The sequence below is a fragment of the Lobosporangium transversale genome (genome assembly GCF_002105155.1).
Source record: "Lobosporangium transversale strain NRRL 3116 chromosome Unknown BCR41scaffold_22, whole genome shotgun sequence".
NCBI classification, from domain to species: Eukaryota; Fungi; Mortierellomycota; class Mortierellomycetes; order Mortierellales; family Mortierellaceae; genus Lobosporangium; species Lobosporangium transversale.
This window is the reverse complement of record NW_019029000.1, coordinates 146,942-168,855: the sequence shown is the minus strand read 5'-3', so window position 1 is coordinate 168,855 and position 21,914 is coordinate 146,942. Positions and strand designations below refer to the sequence as shown.

The 21,914-nt window shown below is 40.9% G+C and overlaps 8 protein-coding genes across 8 annotated transcripts; 3 read left to right on the top strand and 5 right to left on the bottom strand.

Moving 5' to 3' along the window:
- The first annotated feature begins 343 nt into the window (after nt 1–343).
- Nucleotides 344–5,261, top strand: BCR41DRAFT_337422 (vacuolar sorting protein 39 domain 2-domain-containing protein). The gene is made up of 17 exons (XM_022022072.1): nt 344–617; nt 725–790; nt 881–994; nt 1,075–1,280; nt 1,398–1,695; nt 1,828–2,093; nt 2,220–2,303; nt 2,410–2,659; nt 2,795–3,084; nt 3,187–3,396; nt 3,550–3,754; nt 3,867–3,962; nt 4,039–4,141; nt 4,225–4,381; nt 4,545–4,679; nt 4,831–4,922; nt 5,019–5,261. Exons 1-17 carry the CDS (start codon nt 545–547, stop codon nt 5,104–5,106), a joined length of 2,733 nt encoding a protein of 910 aa, XP_021880593.1. The 5' UTR covers nt 344–544; the 3' UTR covers nt 5,107–5,261.
- BCR41DRAFT_387048 (hypothetical protein) lies at nt 5,260–5,812 on the bottom strand (the record flags this gene model as incomplete). Its single annotated transcript, XM_022027857.1, has 2 exons — nt 5,437–5,812; nt 5,260–5,394 (listed from the first exon to the last, which is right to left on the bottom strand). Exons 1-2 carry the CDS (start codon nt 5,740–5,742, stop codon nt 5,260–5,262), a joined length of 441 nt encoding a protein of 146 aa, XP_021880592.1. The 5' UTR covers nt 5,743–5,812.
- Nucleotides 5,813–6,051: 239 nt separating this feature from the next.
- On the bottom strand, nt 6,052–8,148 carry BCR41DRAFT_371330 (hypothetical protein; the record flags this gene model as incomplete). Its single annotated transcript, XM_022026594.1, has 6 exons — nt 6,052–6,403; nt 6,465–6,777; nt 6,800–6,969; nt 7,019–7,217; nt 7,306–7,740; nt 8,031–8,148. The coding sequence occupies 6 exons, from the start codon at nt 8,146–8,148 to the stop codon at nt 6,052–6,054; spliced, it is 1,587 nt and encodes a 528-aa protein (XP_021880591.1).
- Nucleotides 8,149–9,024: 876 nt separating this feature from the next.
- BCR41DRAFT_355019 (hypothetical protein) lies at nt 9,025–10,670 on the bottom strand. The gene is made up of 5 exons (XM_022024434.1): nt 10,543–10,670; nt 10,375–10,418; nt 9,987–10,212; nt 9,197–9,537; nt 9,025–9,099 (listed from the first exon to the last, which is right to left on the bottom strand). The coding sequence occupies exons 1-5, from the start codon at nt 10,627–10,629 to the stop codon at nt 9,072–9,074; spliced, it is 726 nt and encodes a 241-aa protein (XP_021880590.1). The 5' UTR covers nt 10,630–10,670; the 3' UTR covers nt 9,025–9,071.
- Nucleotides 10,671–12,110: 1,440 nt separating this feature from the next.
- On the bottom strand, nt 12,111–13,175 carry BCR41DRAFT_387045 (hypothetical protein). Its single transcript, XM_022027856.1, has 3 exons — nt 12,580–13,175; nt 12,363–12,418; nt 12,111–12,247 (listed from the first exon to the last, which is right to left on the bottom strand). The coding sequence occupies exons 1-3, from the start codon at nt 13,088–13,090 to the stop codon at nt 12,158–12,160; spliced, it is 657 nt and encodes a 218-aa protein (XP_021880589.1). The 5' UTR covers nt 13,091–13,175; the 3' UTR covers nt 12,111–12,157.
- Nucleotides 13,176–13,302: 127 nt separating this feature from the next.
- Nucleotides 13,303–15,124, top strand: BCR41DRAFT_355016 (hypothetical protein). Its single transcript, XM_022024433.1, has 5 exons — nt 13,303–13,343; nt 13,477–13,551; nt 13,655–13,748; nt 13,840–14,052; nt 14,178–15,124. The coding sequence occupies exons 1-5, from the start codon at nt 13,329–13,331 to the stop codon at nt 15,008–15,010; spliced, it is 1,230 nt and encodes a 409-aa protein (XP_021880588.1). The 5' UTR covers nt 13,303–13,328; the 3' UTR covers nt 15,011–15,124.
- Nucleotides 15,125–15,334: 210 nt separating this feature from the next.
- Nucleotides 15,335–17,461, top strand: BCR41DRAFT_407431 (hypothetical protein; the record flags this gene model as incomplete). The annotated part of the gene is made up of 5 exons (XM_022029401.1): nt 15,335–15,614; nt 15,727–15,948; nt 16,159–16,394; nt 16,465–16,613; nt 16,732–17,461. 5 exons carry the CDS (start codon nt 15,335–15,337, stop codon nt 17,273–17,275), a joined length of 1,431 nt encoding a protein of 476 aa, XP_021880587.1. The 3' UTR covers nt 17,276–17,461.
- On the bottom strand, nt 17,449–21,435 carry BCR41DRAFT_396974 (hypothetical protein; the record flags this gene model as incomplete). The annotated part of the gene is made up of 4 exons (XM_022028853.1): nt 17,449–17,670; nt 17,806–18,149; nt 18,269–20,744; nt 20,893–21,435. 4 exons carry the CDS (start codon nt 21,433–21,435, stop codon nt 17,449–17,451), a joined length of 3,585 nt encoding a protein of 1,194 aa, XP_021880586.1.
- Nucleotides 21,436–21,914: the final 479 nt, after the last annotated feature.

The following is a 21,914-nucleotide window of genomic DNA, read 5'->3' as shown; positions in this document are numbered from 1 at the left end:
AGAGATACAAAGCCAGTATGTCTGCCTAATGTTCCAAAGGTCTTTGAATGGACAATTCTTCCTTCTGCGAACAGAACAACCTATAAGTCTACTGTAAGCGTAGAATAGTATTTCGGTGAGATTTCATGGTAATGAACCTTAAACAAAGTCGCTGTAATGGGCACAAAGGTCCGGAGACGCTAGCTTATGGGATGCAGTAATTGAAACATGTGTTACACAAGCGCTTCTACAATGGTGATAGTCAGATAGTCAATGCAGTTGAGCACATGAACATCAAATGACAGTCCTTCGGCGCGCGTTTGTCGTGAATGTGGAGATGCTGTGCTGCTGAGGGCAAACACAGAGTCCATTTTAACATCCCTTTTGCAATCCAATTTTTTGCAACGAGCGGCTGGCGTTCTTGGTATCGTTGAGCAACAGGATAGTGACAGGCGGGAGTATACAATACACGGGACCCCATATTAGACAGGAACCAGTTCAGCAATACCAGCAACTCTTCCATTAGTTCACGCATTAGATCACAGAAACAAGCAAATTAGAATCAATGCACGACGCTTTCAAAGTCTATACAGTCATTGAGAAACTTCCTCATAAGATTGAGTCCATCTTTGCACAAGGTAATTCAATAACCAAATGAACTTTCTAACAATTAACTGAGGCTGATATCAAGATAACTCCATGTTCCTAACATTTCACTTTTATCTCGACATATAAACATATACAGGTGACAAGCTCTATGTGGGAACATTCTATGGTGCATTATTGGTCTACTCGGTGAGAGAGCCATTAGGTATGCTACCAGTTGAAGAAAGTCAGCCATCCATGCTTTTTTTTTTTTTTTTTACTCACCAGTATCTTTATTTTTTAAAATTTCTACAAGGCAAGGATGAGGCCATATCGGTTACTCTCATGGAGACCTTGAAAACATTCTCAAAAAAGGCTATCGAACAGATTGATATAATCAAGGCAGTGGGTGTCCTGGTTACGTTGTCTGGTAACAATGCAGTAGTTTTTTTTATGTGTGTCTATCTATCTCGAAACAAGTTTTAATGATATGTACCATGTATACCGTAGACAACTATGTGAATCTTCATGATCTGGAATCATTTGCATTGCGAACGCAACTTGGAAAAACCAAAGGCGCCAATCTATTTTCTGTGTTTTCAAAAATCGAATTTCAGGATGGATCAGTGCCACAAGTGATTACACGGCTCGCAGTAGCGGTCAGGAAGAAAATTATTGTCTTTTCATGGCAGGATAGTGAGTTCATGGATACTAAGGTATAGAGCTTTCTTTTTTTTTTTTCTATTGTCCTACAGTACCTCTTAACAGAGTCGATTTTAATTCCTTATTTTTTTTTTTTGCGGTTGTTGCTTTTATTGCTATTGCGATTATAGGAGTACTCTATTCCAGACAGAGTCAGGACAATGGAGTGGGTCGGTACTCAAAACCTCTGTATGGGATTCGATAACGAGTACGCTCTCATGGACTGTAAAACGAGCGCTCTGACGACCTTGTTCTCACCTAGCTCTGCATCTAACCAAGGAGCTATCGGATCGACTCTGGAGAGCACCTTAAATACATTGAATAGCTTCAGTTCCATTGCTACTGGGGGCCTCATGGGCTTCGGATCAAAACCCGGGAAGCCGCTTATCACACGTCTTCCAAACGATGAAATTCTTCTTGGCAAAGAACGTAATATTTGGCGAAAAAAAAAAAAAAAGTTTTCCCCGCATTACATTATGCAATTAACTTTACATTTAACGTATTTAACATGTGCATTGGTTTCTCGGTGGTATTTGTTTATGCTGATTCCCTATTGGATAGATTCCAGCATATCTGTTGGAATTGACGGAACGCCGAAACGCAAAAATGGGATTGAGTGGTCAGGAACACCTGAGGAATTAGGATACTCATATCCCTATGCTGTTGCTATTCTGGCCCGTCATATTGAGATCAGAAACATCGAGACCAGAGCCCTCGTACAAAGTGCAGACTTACCGCATGCACGCCTCCTTACACAAGGAAAGCTCCTCTATATCGCGAGTCATAGCGAAGTCTGGCGTTTGATTCCTTACAGCTTCCCTCAACAGGTACTGAAAATGCTATTTCGCAATTCTGACTACTACCCAAAGTATGAGATAATAGTTGAGAGCATAATAGAGTTTGTTGAAGGCTTACTCGTTTAACATCATTATTATTATTTTATAAACAAATAGATTGACGAGTTAGTTCAAAAGGAAGAGTACCAAGAAGCTATTAGTCTTATAAATCAGATTGATCCTGTTTTGTTAGATGAGAACGTAAGTAGAGCTATTATAGCTACATTCTATCAGGCTCTAATGGAAAGTTTTTGTTGGAATAATATTTTGGTTTAACCTGTTCATAACTTTTATGATTTTGCTTCAGGTTGATACTCTTGGTCGTATTAAGAAACTGTATGCGCACCATCTTTTCCGGACACATCAGTATGAGGAAGCCCTTGGCCTCTTTTTGGAGCTGGATGTCCCTGCGGTAGATGTTATTGCACTCTACCCTGCAGTTATTTCTGGTCATTTGCCACCAAAGGATAAAGAATCTGGGGCTATCACTTCGGCCACACTAACTGAGACGGACTCGAATTCACTGAATGCCAAAAATACCCCGCCCATCATTATGAGTATGTTGTAGCATTGCAATACCTCATTTAGCTCAAAAAGAAGAATTATGAGCGGAAGGCGCCAAGCGACGGCATATCTTTTTTTTTTTTTTTGTTAATAGGTATTCCCATTTTTTTTTTCTTTTTTAATTGTAGGCACCAAAGAACTCGAAGAGGCTGTAGGTTGCCTTATTAGATTCTTAGCTGATAAGCGCCAGAAGATTCAAAAATCAATTCAAAAGTTGCAGCAAAACAATGACTCGTTTTCATATAACCATCAGGATCAGGAAAAGGAGATTGAAGCAAAGCTGCATGTATTGGAAATTGTAGATACCGCTCTTCTTAAGTCCTATATGATGACTAATGAGAGATTGGTAGGATCTCTCTTAAGAGTTACAAATCACTGTAATCTTGAAGAAACTGAAAGCTTGTTGCTAAAACATAAGGTGAATATTGTGCACTGTATTACATTATTAGGACTGGGCATCGCAAAAGTTCAAATTACCGATTCACCGTGATTGACCTGCTTTTTCCTTGAAAATATACAGAAATATAAAGAGCTGGTTGACTTTTATCGTGGCAAAGGACAACATCGCAAGGCACTTGAGCTACTTAAATCCATTCATACAACCACTGGAGAGATGCAGGGCGTACTCCCAACAGTCCACTACCTGCAGAGACTTGGTGCGGACCACTTTAATCTCATCTTAGAGTTTGGAACCTGGATTTTAGAATCAGACCCGGTTGTTGCAATGAAGGTTAGTTGACTTTAGTGCTATTTTTTTTTTTTTTTTTTTTTTTTCCTTGTGATGTTGTTTTATCAGGTTACCACACTATGACTATGACAAGGGTTCAATGTAACAATCAAGGATTGTACACTTACGTTATGTTTTGATAATGGACTACTACAGATCTTCATTGATGACGAGCCAGAGATTGATACTCTGCCAAGGTACAAGGTCATATCTTACCTAGAAAGGCTCTCCTTGGATTTATGTGCCATGTATTTGGAGCATGTTATTCATGAGCTTGCGGATCAAACATCAGAGTTCCACAATACACTTGTTGTATCATATCTCTCCCAAGTTCAACGCGACTCGGCATCTGGAAATGAAGGTAGATTGTAGATTATTCAATTGTACTATGTTTCAATCGACTACATTGTCGTGGAATGATTCTCATTTCTTATCAAACACAAAAAAAAAAAAAAAAAAAAAAAAAATGATAGAAGCTGTTAAGAACACACGAGTTAAACTGTTGCAATTCTTGGACAAGTCGAAATTTTATAAAGCCGAGCGCATTCTGAGTCGCCTACCATTGGATGGTTAGTTCTTAAAACATTATGTTTCTGGCATGTTTATTTGAAAAATGATGATTACTGATAAGGAGATAAATTCTAGGGTGCTTTGAGGAGAGAGCTATTTTACTAAGTCGTATTGGGCAACATGATCAGGCATTGAACATTTATGTGCGCAAATTACATAATTTCCAAGCAGCAGAAGAGTGAGTTTTTATTAAGAAAACCCCCCCTACTCTCTTCAATATTTACTTGTTCATGACTTAACCCTTGTTTCTTTTCTCAATAGATATTGCATTAAAAACTTTGACAGCAATAATCCAACCAAAAATGTGTATTTTATGCTACTTGAAGTATACTTAATACCTCCTAAAGGCGAGAAGCCGATGCTCGAACCTGCTCTAGATATCCTCACCCGACATGGCAACCATATCGATCCAGCCGCTGTAAGGAAAATTTATTCTATTATTGTGTTTTTAAATAGAGAAACCTGGAGAGAATTACCTTTATTATTATTATTATTATTATTTTATATTTTATTTTATTTTTTTTTTAAAAAAAAAAGATCGTTTGAGACTGATTATATAACTACTATAATGTATTGTTCAGGTTCTGCGTTTGCTTCCAGCAGGAACTCGCGTGGATCAGCTTTACAAGTTTTTCGAGAAGTCGATTCGTGAAAGTAACAAGACAAAACATATGAACATGATTGTCAAAAATTTACTTAAGGCCGAAAGACTCCAGGTATTTCCTTTTTTTGTTATTTATTATTTTATTATTTCCGATTTTTCACGCCTTACTATTGAACTTGTAATTACGAGAGCAAAAGAGATCTTTATCATGTAAAGGTGGAAAGTGGTTCTGGAGCTGATATACGCATTTCATTTTTCAATAGACACAAGAGCAACTCACATTTTACCGATCACGAAGGGTTAAGATAACAGAGGACAGAATGTGTCCAAAATGCAATAAGCGTATTGGGAACAGGTAAAAAAAAAGTCGCCTTTTTACTATTTTCTACATTGAGATCCTTTGAAACAGGCGTTAAATGTTTTGTTTTTCTTATCCAACTCATACAAATAGTGTCTTTGCGGTTTTCCCTGATGGAGTTGTGGTGCATTATTCATGCAAAGAAACAATGGCCGCCATTGGTCATTGGCGTACGGGTTAGAAATAGTTTAATTGTTGATGCTATTTGAATAGTCCATTAAAAAGAAAAGGCCTTTGTAATGGGCAAAACAAACCCTTTACTGAAGTGTGTTCTACTTGGGAGGCTTAGAGCAAGGACTCAGGACTGGATATGGTTTTATTCAAGGTCTGGTCCCTATTGCAGCTTGACAGGCTTCCCATCAAAGGTTCCTCTCATCCATGCTTTATTTGTTTGCACCCTATTGCGAGTTTTAACTGCTTCGAAAGTGGATCTTAAATGAATGATATTAGTTAGTTTCATACTCAATTTCTGAATTCATTTCTATTTTTCTATTTTTCTTTTTTTCCTTACTCTTGCAGATATCAATGGTCCAAGGCTTGCCAACAGCGGAAATTGATATGGATTTATTATTAAACCAAATGTTCCAAGGCGATCCAGTTGGTAGAGAGCCTCTGCGCGTAAAGACAGCGTATAAATGTCCACCTCCATTCCGCGTCCATGGATGAGAACAACAGGTTGAGGATAGCCAGCCTTAAAAAGACTATCAACAGCTTTTTTACCCATGACTCCAAGCTTGATAAAATCTTCCTCCATCAGCTCACGAGAAGCTACGGCTGTTTTGAATTCTCCCAAGATAAAACTATGCCGACCAAACATACTTGGTAGTCAGGCAACTCTAATCTAGCATCCATATTATTTTCGGGTACAGCCCGTAGCTTATTGCGAGTCCTATACAGCAATTCAACATGCGTTGTGTAAACATGAGAACATTAGGCATTTTCAATTCCACTCTCAAAAAAAAAAAAAAAAAAAAAAAAAAAAAGCCTTAATAACTTAGCAGCGGAAAGAACATCCTGCAAAGTTTCCAAAAGCTGCAGACAAAATAGCGCCCTTCAAATATCAAAACAAAAATTTGCAATTTGCCATTTTTAGGCGAACGCAACAGTCGAAAAGTCATGACATTTTTTAATTTAATATTTGAAGGGCACTAATAGGCTTGAGGAGGTTGTCTATAAACGTATCCTCATTATCGCCACTACCTTTTATGTGCCAATTATTACCGGCCCAGAGATCTGCTTCTGCCAAGAATATAGAGATCGTACGATATATTACAGATGAAGTCATCCTTGGCTCCGTTGCCAGCCAGTCTTGCAGCTCATCAAACGAATCAACTGAGGCACGAGTAGTCAGACGAACAACAAGCTCCATGTCAGAAGTATCCAAATTCAATGGGTTGCGAATGGGGAACATTTCCTGTACAACTGAGATGGGTAACACTTTCAACAAGAGCGGCCTTGATACAATAAAGTTGGATAGCCTTCAATTTATGACAAATAGCATTAATGAACAATCTATTTAATAGAAAATTAGACACTTACAAAATATCCTCAACGGTTGCTGCAACCTTCTGAATCACGTTCACTCTCCGGTATCTCATTAGTGCTTCAGATATACTATATCCATCAGTACAAACTAACTGGCTTTCTGGGCCATTTGACAAAGAGCTTGAAATTGTACCAGGTCCAACCAGTCGATCAGCATTCATCGGTTCGGGAAGTTCGCCAGTATGGTCTTCTTCACGTTCTATGTTGCTTTTCTTTCTCGAAAAACTCTCCTTTCCAGAAAAACTGTCGCTAGAGTCCTGAGAAGAAGGAAGATCATCCAGAAGGCCCAAATAGTGGCGCTTTCTGACTATAGACTTTCCTTCACTCACTTCTTTCTGTAACTTCCGATGAATTATTTATGTTAGCGGCTGCCTTGACGAAGATTTCCTCGGCTTTGAAGAACTCTGTACGGAAGCGCGATTCACGAATGACAATGGCAGTTTTTGCAACGTCTCTTGCAGCAGGATCAATGTTTGGATTCTTGCTAATTGACCGGAGGCTATTGTAGTATGTAAAGAATGCTGCTTTGCAAGATGTCTGGAAATTACGACTCAACAAATAGTTGGTAAAAGCTCCAATATCGGTCCAGCTTGATACGGGCGTGACGAAAAAAAAATTCATGGACATTGTCTTCATCGTCAAATGATTCCTTTGTGATAGTGATAGTCTGATCGAGAGTCTCTCTGGACGATGGTGTATTGACGCATACTGAAGATGTGCCAAGTGTCGCCTCATTAGTTGTCGATGCTTCACCAAGGATTCATATAATGGTGAGTTTCGACGTGTATAGCGCCTGGACGTTGATTCCAAACATTCAATAGAACCTGAGGCTTACCTTTCGCTCCAAATGCTGAGAGCTTCCTCTTTCCATCAGTTTGGGCTTGGTTGCCCCATTGTGACCTCAGAGAGCGCGTTTGTGCATTTCCGGTAAGTAACAACTGCTCACTATTGATTTTCAAAAGATCAATAACGCGCTCGTTATTTAATTTCTGTTCTAAATACGTAGTGATTGTTGATGAATCCATTGGGGGTGCCGTCGCAGCTCTTTCTCGGATTATTTGCACTGGGCACTCGCGAAAATACAGGATCCATCGAATCCATTCTGCCTTAATCGTCTTTTTTGACGTATCTGTCTTTATTTCTCCTTTGTAAGTAAGCAAGTGGGTCAAATATGATTGGATCGGGCTGTGAAAGGAAATAGTCGGCGCCTGGACGATCGTGATCAATCTCTGTGCGCCATTTATGTGTGGTCGTCTTTGCCTTGTCATGGCTATTGCAGGAATCCATGTTTAGGCTATATACGATAAGTATAATGCTTTCAATTAATAAACCTTTTATCGGTATTAACGAAAGCTCTAAAGACATTTCGAATAGCTGAAATATCGAAAGAAAAACACTCAGGGACCCCCGGGAACATGAGGAAGCAAACCCATTGCTCATTAGGTGCTATAAGTAGAAGCTAAGAGAAGACAGGTATAAGGATATGTCGCGCACCCGCCTAAAGCAGGACTGTAAACACCGCTGCTTGCACGATGAAACAGGTTCAAACAAATCTCTTACTGATCGGCCGCCACACTAAATGGCACTCACAAGCAAACGAGTGCAAAATAGCTGGCGCACTAAGGACATGCAAAATGCATCTCAATGACCGCCAGACGACATGACGAGACGAACCCATGTCTCGATGAACACTATATACCAAGATGTCTTCCTGGCGCGTCAGACATCACAGTTAAGTTTTAGTTTTATGCAATGCATTCTTTTTGGTTAGTCCTTTTCAATTATAAGAATTTTGTTAGGTAAACCACTTATATTTGAAAAGGTCTAACCAAAGAGCGACAAGCTTAACGGCCAGTGATTTGTAAGTTATTAACATACCCAGCAGCCATGCAGAAAACACAATGTTGTGGATTTGTTGAGCAGAAGAATGGTATTGCTCGAACATATGAAACTATGATCTTTTCATTTACAGTGTTCCCTCACTAAGCCGTCGAAAATCGACGACGTTGAAATCAAGTCTCTATTTATTTCAATTCAAAAAATATATTTAAATCAACATTTTTTAAACCTCGGCCCGTACCAGACATTTAGTCCTCGCCAAAAAGTCATAAACTGGATATATTTTAAAATACTTAATTTGAATTAGAATCTGAAAAACAAAATATTACGTACGAAGACAGAAACCCATACACTTTCGAATAGAATGAATGGATGCCGTGGTCACCAAATCAATTCAATCGTCGTTTTTAATTAAAAATATTAGAATTTGCTAGAAATGGACAACTTCCTTTTGATATCAATAGCCTACCCTCATACAATGGCCTAGGCGGTTGGTATAGCAAAGGAAATATCGACCAAACGATTTCAGGCACACCCTCCACTCCACCTCGAAGATCGCCACAACCTAGAGGCTCGGTTTCAACAAGCCGTCGATTTTCGACGGCTTAGTGAGGGAACATTGAAACGTCAACATGAACGATATTTATGATCACGATAACCGAGACACTTCGCAGTGGTAATGAAAAGGCCAAGAAAAGACGCGAAGAAATGCTTTTTTAAATTATATTAATTTATTTTAATAATTGGGACTCCATTGTATTTTCACATTTTGGGAATCTTGAGTGATTTGCTATTTGGACAGAAAAGAAGAAAACATCAGAATTTAACGCCAAAAAAAAGACGTGAAGCCTTCTTTTTTTAAGATTTACACTGTTATTATTCTTTACCTGACCATCAATGAGCCACTGATACCATACAAGATCACGATAGCATGAAAGGAAAATCCGGGTATGATCTCAACAAGACCTCCTGGCAAGCGTTCTCCTATCTGCCCAGTATACGTAAGATATGCAAGGATTGCAACGAGAGCAAGAGATGTTGGGATAGGCGTCCCTTCAAAGTAGGAAACTTTCCCACTTTGGTCATGGGGGAGAATAGCAATCGTAGCGTTATAGCGCGCTAGGCGCGCAATTCCACAGCAAACGAAACAAGCCAAAACCACATTGTCCAGAATGCTCTGCATGCCCAAAACAAACGCTAAAACAGCTGGTGCCACGCCAAAAGAAATCTTTCAGAAAGAAGTATAAAAAAAAGGTGATAGAATTAGTAAATATTCGGTTCTATGTGAGTTAATGTTTGTTGAAATTAAAATCCAGCTGGGCATCAGGGTGTTTATGCGAGCATGACGTCAAAAAATGCCTAAAATTCTTTTGTCCCTGCTCCTGATTCCACAAAACATGTCTTGTTATGACAATAGTATCGCAATAGACTTATTGGCTCTGTTTCCTGGCGGTGAAGCGATCGTTTTCTTCCTTGTTCCTTGATTCCGCATTATGATGCATTGAGCTGTCCAGTCCTTTTAATGATACAGTTCCACGAGAGAATGATGAACACGAGTTTATGAAAATGGAAATTGTTCTCTCATTGATACCCTATGGTTATCCTCTATCCTAATTCACTAAAAGTATTTTTTTTTTTTTTTTTTTTTTTTTTGAACAAACAAAAGAAATGACGTACCACATCTGCAAGTGAGTCCATTTCCTGGCCAAGAATGGAGTGAGTCTCTCGCCAACGAGCAACACGACCATCAAATATATCAAATGTGAAGCCTGCTGCAATACTCCACATTGAGAACCAAAGATAATATGAATCTTTGGTAATAAGATAACGCAAATTCGAAAAAATGGAGAACACACCACATGCTCCATTACAGAGAGTGATCACATCTGCAAGATGGAAATTCCTGTTCATTCATTGAATGAAAAAAAAAAAAAGGATTTTTTTTTTTTTTTTTTTTTTTTAGCATTCAGTTTAATAGAAACAACACAGCGCATAACATAGCTCAGTTTGATCAAATGTTTTTTTTTTTTTTTTTTTTTTTTTTGGCAACAATTATTGATCCTACCTAACAAGGTTGAAGTGCCCATCGTCCCTCGTAAGATTTTTGACCTAAAGGTTGATTTGCGATCAAGAGACGGTCAGACAGGTACTTGAAACAGTGGAATAAGCTATGAGCATTGATCTGAACTGAACAGCAGTAGATCAGAAAAATGTACTTTTTTGCTTTTCATACCTGTTGAAATTGTCTCTTGCTCAAAGTGGTTGGTGGTGTTTCCAGTTCGGAGGTTTCCTGGCGTGTAGCCTTTGGTCGTTGTGTCATTTTTTTTATGCGATACGTGAAGGTGGAAAGGATGAAAGAAGTTGAAAAATTGGAAATAGAAGTTTTTTTTTTTAAAAATGACGGCAGCCTCATGTCAACAATTGTCAGCACGGACGTAATTTTTTTTTATTTTTCCGCTCATGTAGGTTGACCCTGATATTTTGGGTGATTTAGTTTTAATGTTAATTCCAACTCACGTATTCCAACATGTGATTGGCCTTTCAAATAACGTCCATCTCATTGGTTTCACGTAATCGCATTCCAAGTTTCCATTCTAGTAGCTTAATGTGAGTGAAGTAGAAGATACCTCTACCTCTTCTTTGAGTCATTTCAATGTCGCTTATTAGTCATAATAAGTAAAACCTGATGGATAGACCAGTCGGGAGGCCTTCAACTTCTCTTCGGAATAGGATAGCGAAGCTACAGGACTAGTCTCGTAGTATAGCCCTTATCATTTTGAAGGACTCTTGTTTGTTTTAATCCACCGGGAGATGACAACAAGACGTACCATTGTTAGCTATATTATGGGTCATACTATAGGGCCAGATATTGCAAGTCTGCATGGATCAAGGCCAGTCGAAAGGGTGAGCATTTCAGCGGTTGTTCTGAGCGATAAAAAGGACTATTTTACGTACTACATCTGTTTTCTTTGTGATCTTTTTGTATTGTTGTCGGGTTTCCAGGCACATGTGCGGAAAACGCTTGGGATATATGTTTTTTTTTTACAATACTGAATGAAAAGAATATTCTCAGAATTGTGGCTGATTACCATATTGCTACTTAGGATAACTATCTTTCGTAATTTTATATTAATAGTATAAAAGTATCCACAGCTAAGAGATCTCTTTCATGCTAAAGTCATTCATCTTTTATTGGTGAATCCTCCTGAAACACCTAGGGCCTTACCAACGACTGTCACATATAACTACTAATCCAGGCAGCGAGTATAAGAATCAGAAGATTTTTACTAACAAACATCAATCTCTTCACAGAGCATACTTCCACGTTCAAGCTGACCTAGTCCTTTTATTGCTTAGTTTCGTTTCTGCTTCTAAGATCTAGGTTCCTGAAGGCTCCTTCCTTGAGTTGATTCATAATGCTCCGCCTCTTCTTGTCGGATCTTCATAGCACTGGTCAATTTTAGGGCTATATGTCTACTCTCTGTTCTTTTGCTTTCTTTGTCAACTTTAACTTATTTTATTCTTTCCAAATCTTCTTACCCTATCATTGCCCCCTTATTTACGCAGGCACGCTTAATTATCATAGTACCAGAAGCTTAAGCGATCAGGCCCTGCCTTGATTTACATTACTATAGAGAATGGATGTATACCATCTTGTGATTCAGAGGTTTAGGTGATAAACATGTACTATAGATGTTTGAGGTGAGTGACGCGCGCACTGATCACCCTGACTAAAATATTCAGTGGATTTTCGAACTCATTTTTATTTGATTGTTATCACTGGTCACACGGTTAGACGCTAAAAAAAAAAAAAAGACTATCCGATCAAGTACATTGATAGGATTGCCTTAGGTAAACCGGTGCTGGCGTCTACGTCCTTGCTCATATTGTCTTTCCATGTTTGCCATCTGTTGCTGTCGTTCAGCCGCGTCCCTTGACTTTATAATATATGGAGTCCAAAAAAAAAAAAAAAATGAAGAACAGATCGTTAATAAAAAAAAAAAGCTTGAAGTTATAAAGATACGCGTCATTATGAACAATATTGTCACATACAGCTTCTTCCGGACACTCTGGTTTAGCTTCGATCGCTGTGGTCTTTCCTAGCCCCACTGGGCGCATGTAATGCGAGGGAAGTTTGGATGGATAAAAGGGATAAAAGGCGAAAAGAAAAAGCGATAAATACCAAAAACATTCATTATAGATTATGCAATGTCGTATGCATTTTTTTTTTTTTTTTTTTTTTTGAGTATTATTGTAGACGCAGCTTTACTCAGGCGTAAAAACTTAATCCGCTTTTCTCCACTTTTGTCTCCAACGAAAGCCGTCTTTTCCCATCGGTTTGCTGAAAGGGGTGGTATTGGTATTGTTTTTTGGATTGATCCAGGCCCCATAGACCGTTCTGATTTAGGTTTGGAAGATAAAGAAGGCATATCTGCCTTGTGATAGCCGCCACTGTGAGCTTCCTTGTCTTTCAAAGGGTTATTATGGTCTGTTGAGTTAATGGAACAGGAGTCCTGATCAGGAGGAGAAAATCTCCGCTTCCTTCGTGGCGGATCCACTAACGCTTCTGAAGTCTTGATATTTGAAAGCACCTCAGTTTCCACATTGGGCTCCACCTCCTTCAAGCCGTCTGGGCCTGAAGGAGGAGGTGGTGGAGGAGACGGAGGCAATATATCAGAAATCTCTGGTGGTGGTGGAGGAAATGGAGGAGGGGCAGGTGGTGGTGGTGCAATATCAGTGGCCTCCTCTGGTGGTGGTGGTGAACAAAGTTGCTTTGACATTATTATTTATTTATTTTTTATTCTTCTCTGTGTGATCAACTCCTGTCTGTCAACCTTCGTCCTTTACTTGAATCCTTGTGGAATGAGCATCAAGTTAAGTCATTGGATGAGCCGTAATTGCTTTGCCATATTGGGGAGGCCCCTTAAACCAGGATAAACCCAACCATTAGCATATAGTCTCCACACTAAGATGAACCGCATGTCATTTTCTCTGCCATTTCGCCACCCAGCGTCTTCAATGGAGCAAAGCAAGGTGAAAGTCAGTCGATAGAAAAAACTTTTGTCAGACTCATATACTGCTTGGCTCCAGTTTTTTTACTGCCCTCTCACTCCAAATGCTCAATGACATGTCAAAAATGTATTCAAATATGTGTATTAAATGATAGGGTATTATCACAGTCGTGGATCAGTCGCTGGATCGGGAAGATGAAGCATTAGCGGCGCTTAGGGAGCTCCCGAGGGTGCGTGCGTCTCTTCCAAACCTACGAAGCATGAGAGATGTTCTTAGCCCTTTAAACTATGCCTTTGCTGACAACTTACTACTTGTTTCTTGGTTGTATCCAGTTCGAACCATTAGTTGTTCCAGAGCAGCCAAGCCATTTCTCACTTGCCAATGTCTTTGGCTCGTTCTCCATATACACAGACTCTTCAAAGAATGGTAAACTTATTCTGGCAAGCATTTTATTCAGTATAAGCCATGTGTCTTTTGGTATTACAAATTGTTTACATTTTTCTACTTCTTTACCTAGAATCGGCAGAAATGGCTTTCAACCACAACACGTTGGTAGATATGCTGATACAGATGAGCTCTCATCACAAAAAGTGTGCTCAGGATATTCAGGATTATCAGCGAGGTTTGGCTCAAAAAATGAAGGCTCTGGACCATTTTACAACTAGCGCAGTTCAGGGATTGGCATCCATTCATCATCAGGCCAAGAGTCACGCAGATCAGCTCTTGTCTGGTAAAAAGAAAGCTTTTTGCCAGCTATTCGTTCATGATTTATGTTTCACAGTTTCATAAGTTTGAAAAAAAAAAAAAAAAAAAAAAAAAAGGCTGATTTTTCTCCATTTCCTCAATGCATTAAAGTCCATGCGATTGAAAAGCAGGCAGAGACAACTACGACATTATTACATGGAATACTCAGCAAGATTGTTGTAATTTCTGATTACTTGCCTGCAGAGGCGTCAGGCCCTGCAAACAAGCCCTCCCCACAAAAGTATCCAAATCTGTATAGATTTCTCAATCAGACACCAAGTCATAGGACAGGGGACGGAAAGGGACAAGGATGGATCTCACCCTCTTCATCAACAACAAAATTGACTGGAGGATCTACTATTGATGGATCATCAGGATCAATATCCACACCCTCTGGACTAGCGCTTTTAGGGCAACACAGCCACAATCCTACGCCCAAAACGCGAAAACCAGTAGCAACAACAGCAGTGGCATCTATGGATGGCTCTTCATCTATGTCCTCACTTTCCTCTACTTCCACCATCATAGTACCTCAACATATACGGACATCGGCCCCGACAATTCCGAAAGCACGTCCGAGTATGGCTCTCGCGTCTAATTCATTGACACATCTGCCGATCCATGCTGGAACTGAAGTTGGAGCTGGAGGAACACTCGACTCACAGCAAAGTCAGGATGAATTCCCTGCGACAGGTCGATCAATTGAGGGGTCTTCTAATTCGTCGTCATCATCAGCATCCCTCACACCTTCGTCTTTCTATCCCTCCTCCATTTTATCATCTTCCTCTCCTTTTCGCTATATGTCTCGAAATAAAACTGTCAGCAGTAAACAGGATTCACTACTTTTAAGGGCATCGGACAATTTACGTCGTTTAGCCAACAAGTCTGGATCTACTGACACCCACTCTATAACCCCTACTACGCTACCACCAGGCAACCGTTAGCTAAGCCTGCATCAGGTGGATTGTCAAGATAGGCACGCACGCAGAATTATATGGAGATACATTGTAAAATATTTATTTATTTAAGGTTGTAACAGTTGAATAAAAAAAAAAACCCCCCCACTCGACTGTTGTACCTGAAACTCGTTTTACTCTAATTTCCTCTCTCCCTCCACACCAATCCATAAAAAGACGCACGTAGCCTGTTCAACAGATAGCGTCGTCTCTTTCAACCTCTCTTCTCTCCCTCTCCTCTCCCTCTCCTCTCCTCTCCTCTCCCTCCATTCTTTTTGCCTGCGTGTCACATATATAATACATTAGAACTACATGATCCCTCGACCGATATTACTTATTCTATGGGCGGTGACTGGAGCGGCTGTGGTGGTAACGCTGATGTTCCAATACTATGCTCGCATCTCTTGTCACTGGCGATGGGCATCCTACTCCATCCAAGACACATTGACTACGACAGCAGGACCGGCAGCATCAACGGCACCAACTAGGGATGGGAATGCACAGCATGAAAACTCATCCTTTCTTCGCATGGTTGTCTTTGCAGATCCGCAGATGGAAGGTGATGCCAAGATTAAACGTCTTGGAAAGCGAGGTAGAAAAAAAAAACTTGTGCGACAACAAACGGATTCTTTTTTTTTTTTTTTTTTTTTTTTTTTTACATGCAACTGACCTTTGACAACAATTTTTTTTTTACCTTTGAACAGCAATAGTAGATCTGGCTTTCAACGATGCATATATGCACCATGTCTACAAATCCATGATGGCGCCCAGCTGGACATCACCACTTGATATACTTCCAATAAACTTCTTTTCTAATTCACGAAATCGTCATAAGAAAGGAACTCGACCAACGCATGCTGTTGTTTTAGGAGATTTATTTTCAAGTCAATGGATCGATGATGCCGAGTTCAATGTTCGATTAGGACGTTATCAGTCGATCTTTATGGACCCAACCGCTCTCTTCACGTCATCATCATCATCATTCTTATCATCGTTATTTGGACTGTCTCCTTCATTTTCATCATCATCATCACCATCATTGTGGAGGAAAGAGGAAAGAAGCCAAGGCCAAAGTTATGGCCAGGATCAGGATCAGGATCAGGATCAGATACAAGACCTGAAAGAAGATATCCCAGTATTGATCAACATTACTGGGAACCATGATATTGGATACGGAAACGACATTTCGCAATCACGACTGATTCGATGGGAGAAAGCATTTGGAATGTCCAATTTCATTTCTACAGTGGTCATCCCTTCGTCTTCATTTTTTTCTTCCTCGGCAACAGAACAACTAAACCAACAAGAGCAACGTAAATTGCATCTGCTGGTAGTCAACACAATGCTCTTGGACGGGCCTTCTTCAGATGAGGTAAGAAAAAAGATTTTGTGGGCTCCTTTTGAAAAGTTTATATTTAATAACACTCCTTTGTTTATTTTAGGATCTTCGGACACAAACATGGCAGTTCATGCAAGATGCTGCAAAGATCAAAACCATGAATCCCAATGACAAGATTGTTCTTCTAACTCATATTCCCTTCCATAAGGAACAAGGCATCTGTGTGGATGCACCTGATATCCAAGTTCATTTGTAAAGTCAACGAACCTCAAATTGCTATGCTAAACCTTTATACTTTAAGCTCAAACTCAAACCCAGACTCCTTTTTTTTTCAAAAAAAAAAAAAAAAAAAAAAAAAAAAAAACTCTAGGGATAACACAATTATCGAACAAACAATGTTGACGCCCAATACGACTAATTGGATTCTGAATAACATTAAACCCGATTTTGTCTTGAATGGTCATGATCACTTTGGATGCGATGTCACACATGTTCGTCAGAAGATGCAACTAGAACAAGAACAACGTGAACAGCAACACGGTGATTTTGAATGGAAAGCATTCACCACATCTAGCCTTCCAAAATCAAAGTCAGAGCAAGTTCGTGTAAGAGAGATAACACAACGATCTCTGATGGCAGAGTATGGAGGTTATTCTGGTCTATTCGAGGCCAAGATACTGTCGTCGACAATGGACGGGAGTGAGAACCATCAAGACATTGAGTTTCATTACACACCATGTCCGTTTTACACAGACATACATGTCTGGGTCGTCATTGTAACAGATTTAATTCTTGTTGCCATTTGGAGTGCAGTCGCTCTCTACACTGCCCTCATAAGCCCAAGCTCACCTACCATAACCACCAAGACTAGTAACAATACACCAATGGACAAAAAATCAAACATGAAATGCTAAACATTAAACATTAAAACATTAAAAAATGCAACAACGTGTATATAAAAATACAAAAGAAATAAACAGTTGTTGTTCAATAATACAAGGGAATAAAGAGAGAGAGAATTACTCTGAAACAATAAAAGAAACTAGAATAGCTAAACGCGAAAAAAAGAACATTATCGACATGTTTATCAAGTAGCTGGACCTGTTACGACTGTTGCAGGGTTGGCATTGGGGTTCGCTCCAGCTCCAGCTCCAGCTCCCGCGCCTTCCGCACCAGTGCCTGCAGCCCCGGCTCCACCAGCAGGAGCAGCTCCAGTTCGAGGGGCCCCAGCTTCAGCACTCTCATCAACCAGCAATGGAGGAGCGTTCTCGAGTGGTTCCTCAATACCATAGACTCCATAATCCAAGACCTATTCATATCGAGAGAGAATATAGACGCATGTCCAATTAATTGTCCAATTAGTTATCAGAGTAATAATAATTTTAACAATAGGTAAATCTTCCAGATATCATATCGAACAAGAGACTAATGACAATAAACTTACTTCAAAGTAGGTAGCGCCGTTATTAGCTCCACCTGTTCCAGCCCTTTGTACCGCAGCAACACATCGCCGCTCATCAAACTTGACTTGCCAGACACTTCCAAGCCCTGTCAAAAGATTACGAATGAATTTTCCAGTCTTAAAGTCCCACATTTTAAGGTTGCCATCCGAGCCAGAAATCACTTTATTGCCATCATGCTGGAAACAGGTGATTGCTGCAGCATGTGCGGCCAGGACACGCAGACAAACGCCACGAGCAGGATCCCAGATCCGCACAGTGCAATCTGCGGCTGCTGACACAAGATGATTAGCGTTCAGTCCCAATAAACCAACGAGCGATCCGTGGCCTAATGGTTGAGAGCAGAGTATACAGAATGAATAATTATCAGTCGGACAATTGTCAAATATAACAGAAAAGTAGGCATAGGGATTTAAAGCATAATTGCTTTACTATAAAAAAAAATACCTTCAAGAACATGGAGACAAGAGCCATCCTCGAGCGACCAGATTCGAACAAATGCGTCCATACTTCCGCTCATGCATTGATTGCGTTCCGTGTCCAAGACCACAGAATATACTTTTTGGGTATGGCCTAGGAGTCTATGCACCAAGGCTCCAGTACAAATATTCCAAACGCGGACAGAACAATCATACGATCCCGAGACTAATGTGCTTCCTTCTGCGGCCAAAGCGCGGACAGATTGTGTATGGCCGACTAAAGTATGCAAGAGCCATGAACCATCCGTTGGAGAAATGTGGCCATTTAACTCTGGGTCTGGAAGGCGCCATACGAGCAAGGTCGAATCTCTGGATCCAGTCACAATCACGGGAAATTCTGGCTCATACTTTGGAACAGCATGAGGATCCTTGTTGACATTAACCGGCATGACAATTTGTAGGCAACGCACTGTCGAAGTATGGCCACGGAATGTGTGCGTGCAAATTCCCTTCTCAATGTCCCAAACTCTGACGGTCCTGTCGGTCGCTCCAGAGACCAATGTGTTGCCACGGTACTGAAGTGCCCACACACCTCCTTCGTGACCATCAAGCTTCTTGAGACGATTACCAGTAACCGTGTCATAGACATGAATAGATTGATCATCGTAACCTGAAATAATCTTTTCAGAGTCAAATTGCAAACATGTGACCACACGATCACTGTGTCCTGTGAACTGAATGTACTTGGCTCTGCCTTTGGCCCAGTTTTGGCGAATAATCCAGTGGCGACGAAAGAGGGCCTTATATGGATGTGCAGTCGATGGAGGCATAGGGCCGAAAGGACCATCAACTGGATCCTGTTCCATTATTTCGTCTTCGGAATCAACATCGTTAAATCGGCCAGTATGGCTAGTGGTGGGCGAAGGCGGTACAGCATCCGGGGTCATGAACGTCTCCTCCTCTTTACCATCACCATCCTCTTCAGCTGTATCACTATCCCATCCATGACCTTTGTGTCCCGATCCATGATGTCCTGGTACCACATCCATTGGAGTTCCCACTTCATCCTCTTCGAGCATTGTTACATCATTTGGGTACAGAGGAGATTCTGGTAGATCGGTCTGGCGCACCACAGCTGTACTGGGACGTCCCTTACCCTTAGCAGCTCTTCTCTTGGCCATCTGTTTCCTCTCGTGATAGCTTGGACGTACTCCGTAATGTCCATCGATCCCCAATCTTTGAGCAAAGGCCTCCTCTTCCTCGTGCTCATCAAGCACAAAGCCTTCTTTTTGGAATTGATGCATCCAAATATGAGCATCCGAGTCAACAACTGCTCTCCATTGCTTGCTAACCTGAGCTGCTTTGCAGAGACTGCGCCCATCCAAGAAGCGGAGAATATTTCGACTCAATTCTACGGGCAAGAGAGCCAAAAAATCTTGCTTCATAGTGGCAAGAATGACAGAACTTACAAACTGCAATGTAGGGGCGGGGCATCGTCGAAGAAGATGGAAAAGCATGTACGACTGAAGGCCTGAAGGCAAAGCATCAAATGTTGCAACCAAGTTAGGCAGATCAAGAAGTGTAGGCGTATGATGTATGCCTGCATGTTGAAGTGATCGTTCTACGTCCATCTCTTCCTGCCCATCTTCTTCATCATCACCATCACTCATGTAAATTTCTTCCTCATCCACCAAACCATCAGTTGTAACCGCGCTTTGTTCAGAGCTCTCTTGTCCATGATGGTACGAAGTTGGAGCAGTTTTAAATCGTCTTCGTGTGATCATGCCATCCGCAGACATTGTCGAACCTGATCCTGCTAAGGCACCTTGAGTGGCTGCTGTAGGTGAAAGTGAAGGTGAAGGTAGACTAGATGGATCCACAATTCCTGTCAAGCGAGATGTATGTGCATGATGTTCCCTGGTGCGGTCCGTGATGGTTGAGCGACTTGGAAGAGCCGGTGTAGCAAACTCGGCGAACGATGGAGCTGATGACGATGTAGCCATCTTTTTACTAGAAGAGCTAGACAATGACTCGGACGTATCTGCTCCTTGTGCATGAGGCGAAGCATGAGTCCATGGACGCTTAGACTTTTTATGTGGGGGAGAAGATCGGCCAATAAACGAAGTATCGGCCCGATCACCTATCTTGCGGGATACAGAAGGAATACCAGCATGTGTGGATGAAGGTGTCGATACATCAATCGAATTGATAGGTGTGATCGGAGATGCGGGTCGCTTCTTGGCGCGACAACGCTCACGAGAACGCCAAGCAGGATGAGCTGTAAGACCACGTTGGGGATGCTCAATGGATTTACGCGTGATGGTGGTGGTTGTTGATTTATCATTTCCGTCGCCACGAATAACTTCCTGAGTCATTGAAAAGTTAGTTTGATCATGAAGGTCTGTCTTTTGGTTGCTGTTTCCTTTATGGGAGCTATGTTCCGAGGCAGTCCGAAGCGCCCGTTGATGTGCAGAAGCACTAAGATTGAACAAAGCATCCTCAAGCTGTAGTATATAAAAAAAAAAAAAAAAAAAAAAAAAAAAACGAATAAGGACATACTTTAGTACCAGCACACTACCAAAAAAAAAAAAAAAAAAAAAAAAAGTAATATGCGCAGCAATAAACCAAAATACTTGATCCAGGATTGCATACCTGTCCCATGGTCTGTTCGCTCTCCTGATTTTCTCTGAAGAAGGTTGGTTGTCCATTCAGATCGAAGCAAAACTTTTTCAGCGCAGGAGGGGTTGGGGTCTCTGCAAGAGGAAAAATCTTTGGATCGAGGTGAGCGGGTATAGGCGGTGGTCTGAAATAGAGTGGAGGATATTCAGTCGATGTCGTCGTAGTTGTGGTCACGACAGTTGTTGTGGTCGTAGGTGCCAATGAGAATGTGGTCGAGATGGGTTGGCGGCGATGCGATGGCGCAGTGGACACCGAAGAAGAATACGAGGTTCGGCGGCTGGAGTGTTGTTGCCTGTCGTTGTGTCGTCCATGATTGGTACCAATATGCTCTGTGGTAAGTTTACCCCCTGTCATCTCGGTATCGGTATGAGTAGATGTCGGACGATGAAGAGATGAACGCGCTGCTCTGGTAGAAGTGGAGGAGGAAGAAGTAGTAGTCGAGGAGGACTGAGGAAGACTAGGTGGGGTTGGTGGAGATTGGACGCTATGAGGTCGCTGCAGCCGACTGGGATCCATTAATAATAATTTTTAAAAAGCTAAGACAGAGGATGTAAGAAGATATCAGTTAATTGGCGTGAAGAGATACTAATCTGGGATACCCCGATGTACCATGGCAGTTTTGCAGGAACACATCCTCAATGTGATCTCAAGAAGAGTTATTATGGAAGAATGACAAATTTAGAAGGAGTACAAGGGTCTACTGCTTTTAGGTGAAATTGGTCCTTGGAAGTGAAGAACTTGTAAAAAAAAATAAAAAGAGCAAAAACAGAAGTACATGGTCCTTGTATTGAGCCAAGATCCCAATGCTACACACCCACTTTGCTCGCTTTCGAACACACAAGGAGGCTAACAAAGCTCCCTTCCTCCAAACTTTTTTTTCCGTCTTCACTCATTATTACATTGATTCTGGTTATAATTATGACTGCAATACAGCAAGACTACTACCCCTTTTATCATTTAGCAAATGATATCTTTCGAAAGGAGCAAAGGAAGGC

Bases quoted from the DNA above. Each gene is read 5' to 3' on its own strand.
- BCR41DRAFT_355019 (XM_022024434.1), bottom strand. From the start codon at position 10,629: ATGACACAACGACCAAAGGCTACACGCCAGGAAACCTCCGAACTGGAA. The intron at 10,419-10,542 runs GTATGAAAAGCA...ATCAACCTTTAG, and splicing joins GCAAGAGACAATTTCAACAG to GTCAAAAATCTTACGAGGGA. The intron at 9,100-9,196 runs GTAAAGAATAAT...CTGTCCAAATAG, and splicing joins AGTGGCTCATTGATGGTCAG to CAAATCACTCAAGATTCCCA.
- BCR41DRAFT_355016 (XM_022024433.1), top strand. The intron at 13,552-13,654 runs GTGCGTGCGTCT...GGTTGTATCCAG, and splicing joins CGCTTAGGGAGCTCCCGAGG to TTCGAACCATTAGTTGTTCC. The intron at 13,749-13,839 runs GTAAACTTATTC...TTCTTTACCTAG, and splicing joins CACAGACTCTTCAAAGAATG to AATCGGCAGAAATGGCTTTC.
- BCR41DRAFT_337422 (XM_022022072.1), top strand. From the start codon at position 545: ATGCACGACGCTTTCAAAGTCTATACAGTCATTGAGAAACTTCCTCAT. The intron at 2,660-2,794 runs GTATGTTGTAGC...TTTTAATTGTAG, and splicing joins TACCCCGCCCATCATTATGA to GCACCAAAGAACTCGAAGAG. The intron at 3,963-4,038 runs GTTAGTTCTTAA...GATAAATTCTAG, and splicing joins GAGTCGCCTACCATTGGATG to GGTGCTTTGAGGAGAGAGCT.
- BCR41DRAFT_387045 (XM_022027856.1), bottom strand. From the start codon at position 13,090: ATGTCAAAGCAACTTTGTTCACCACCACCACCAGAGGAGGCCACTGAT. The intron at 12,419-12,579 runs GTAAAGCTGCGT...ACATGCGCCCAG, and splicing joins GATTAAGTTTTTACGCCTGA to TGGGGCTAGGAAAGACCACA. The intron at 12,248-12,362 runs GTATGTGACAAT...TATATTATAAAG, and splicing joins CAGAGTGTCCGGAAGAAGCT to TCAAGGGACGCGGCTGAACG.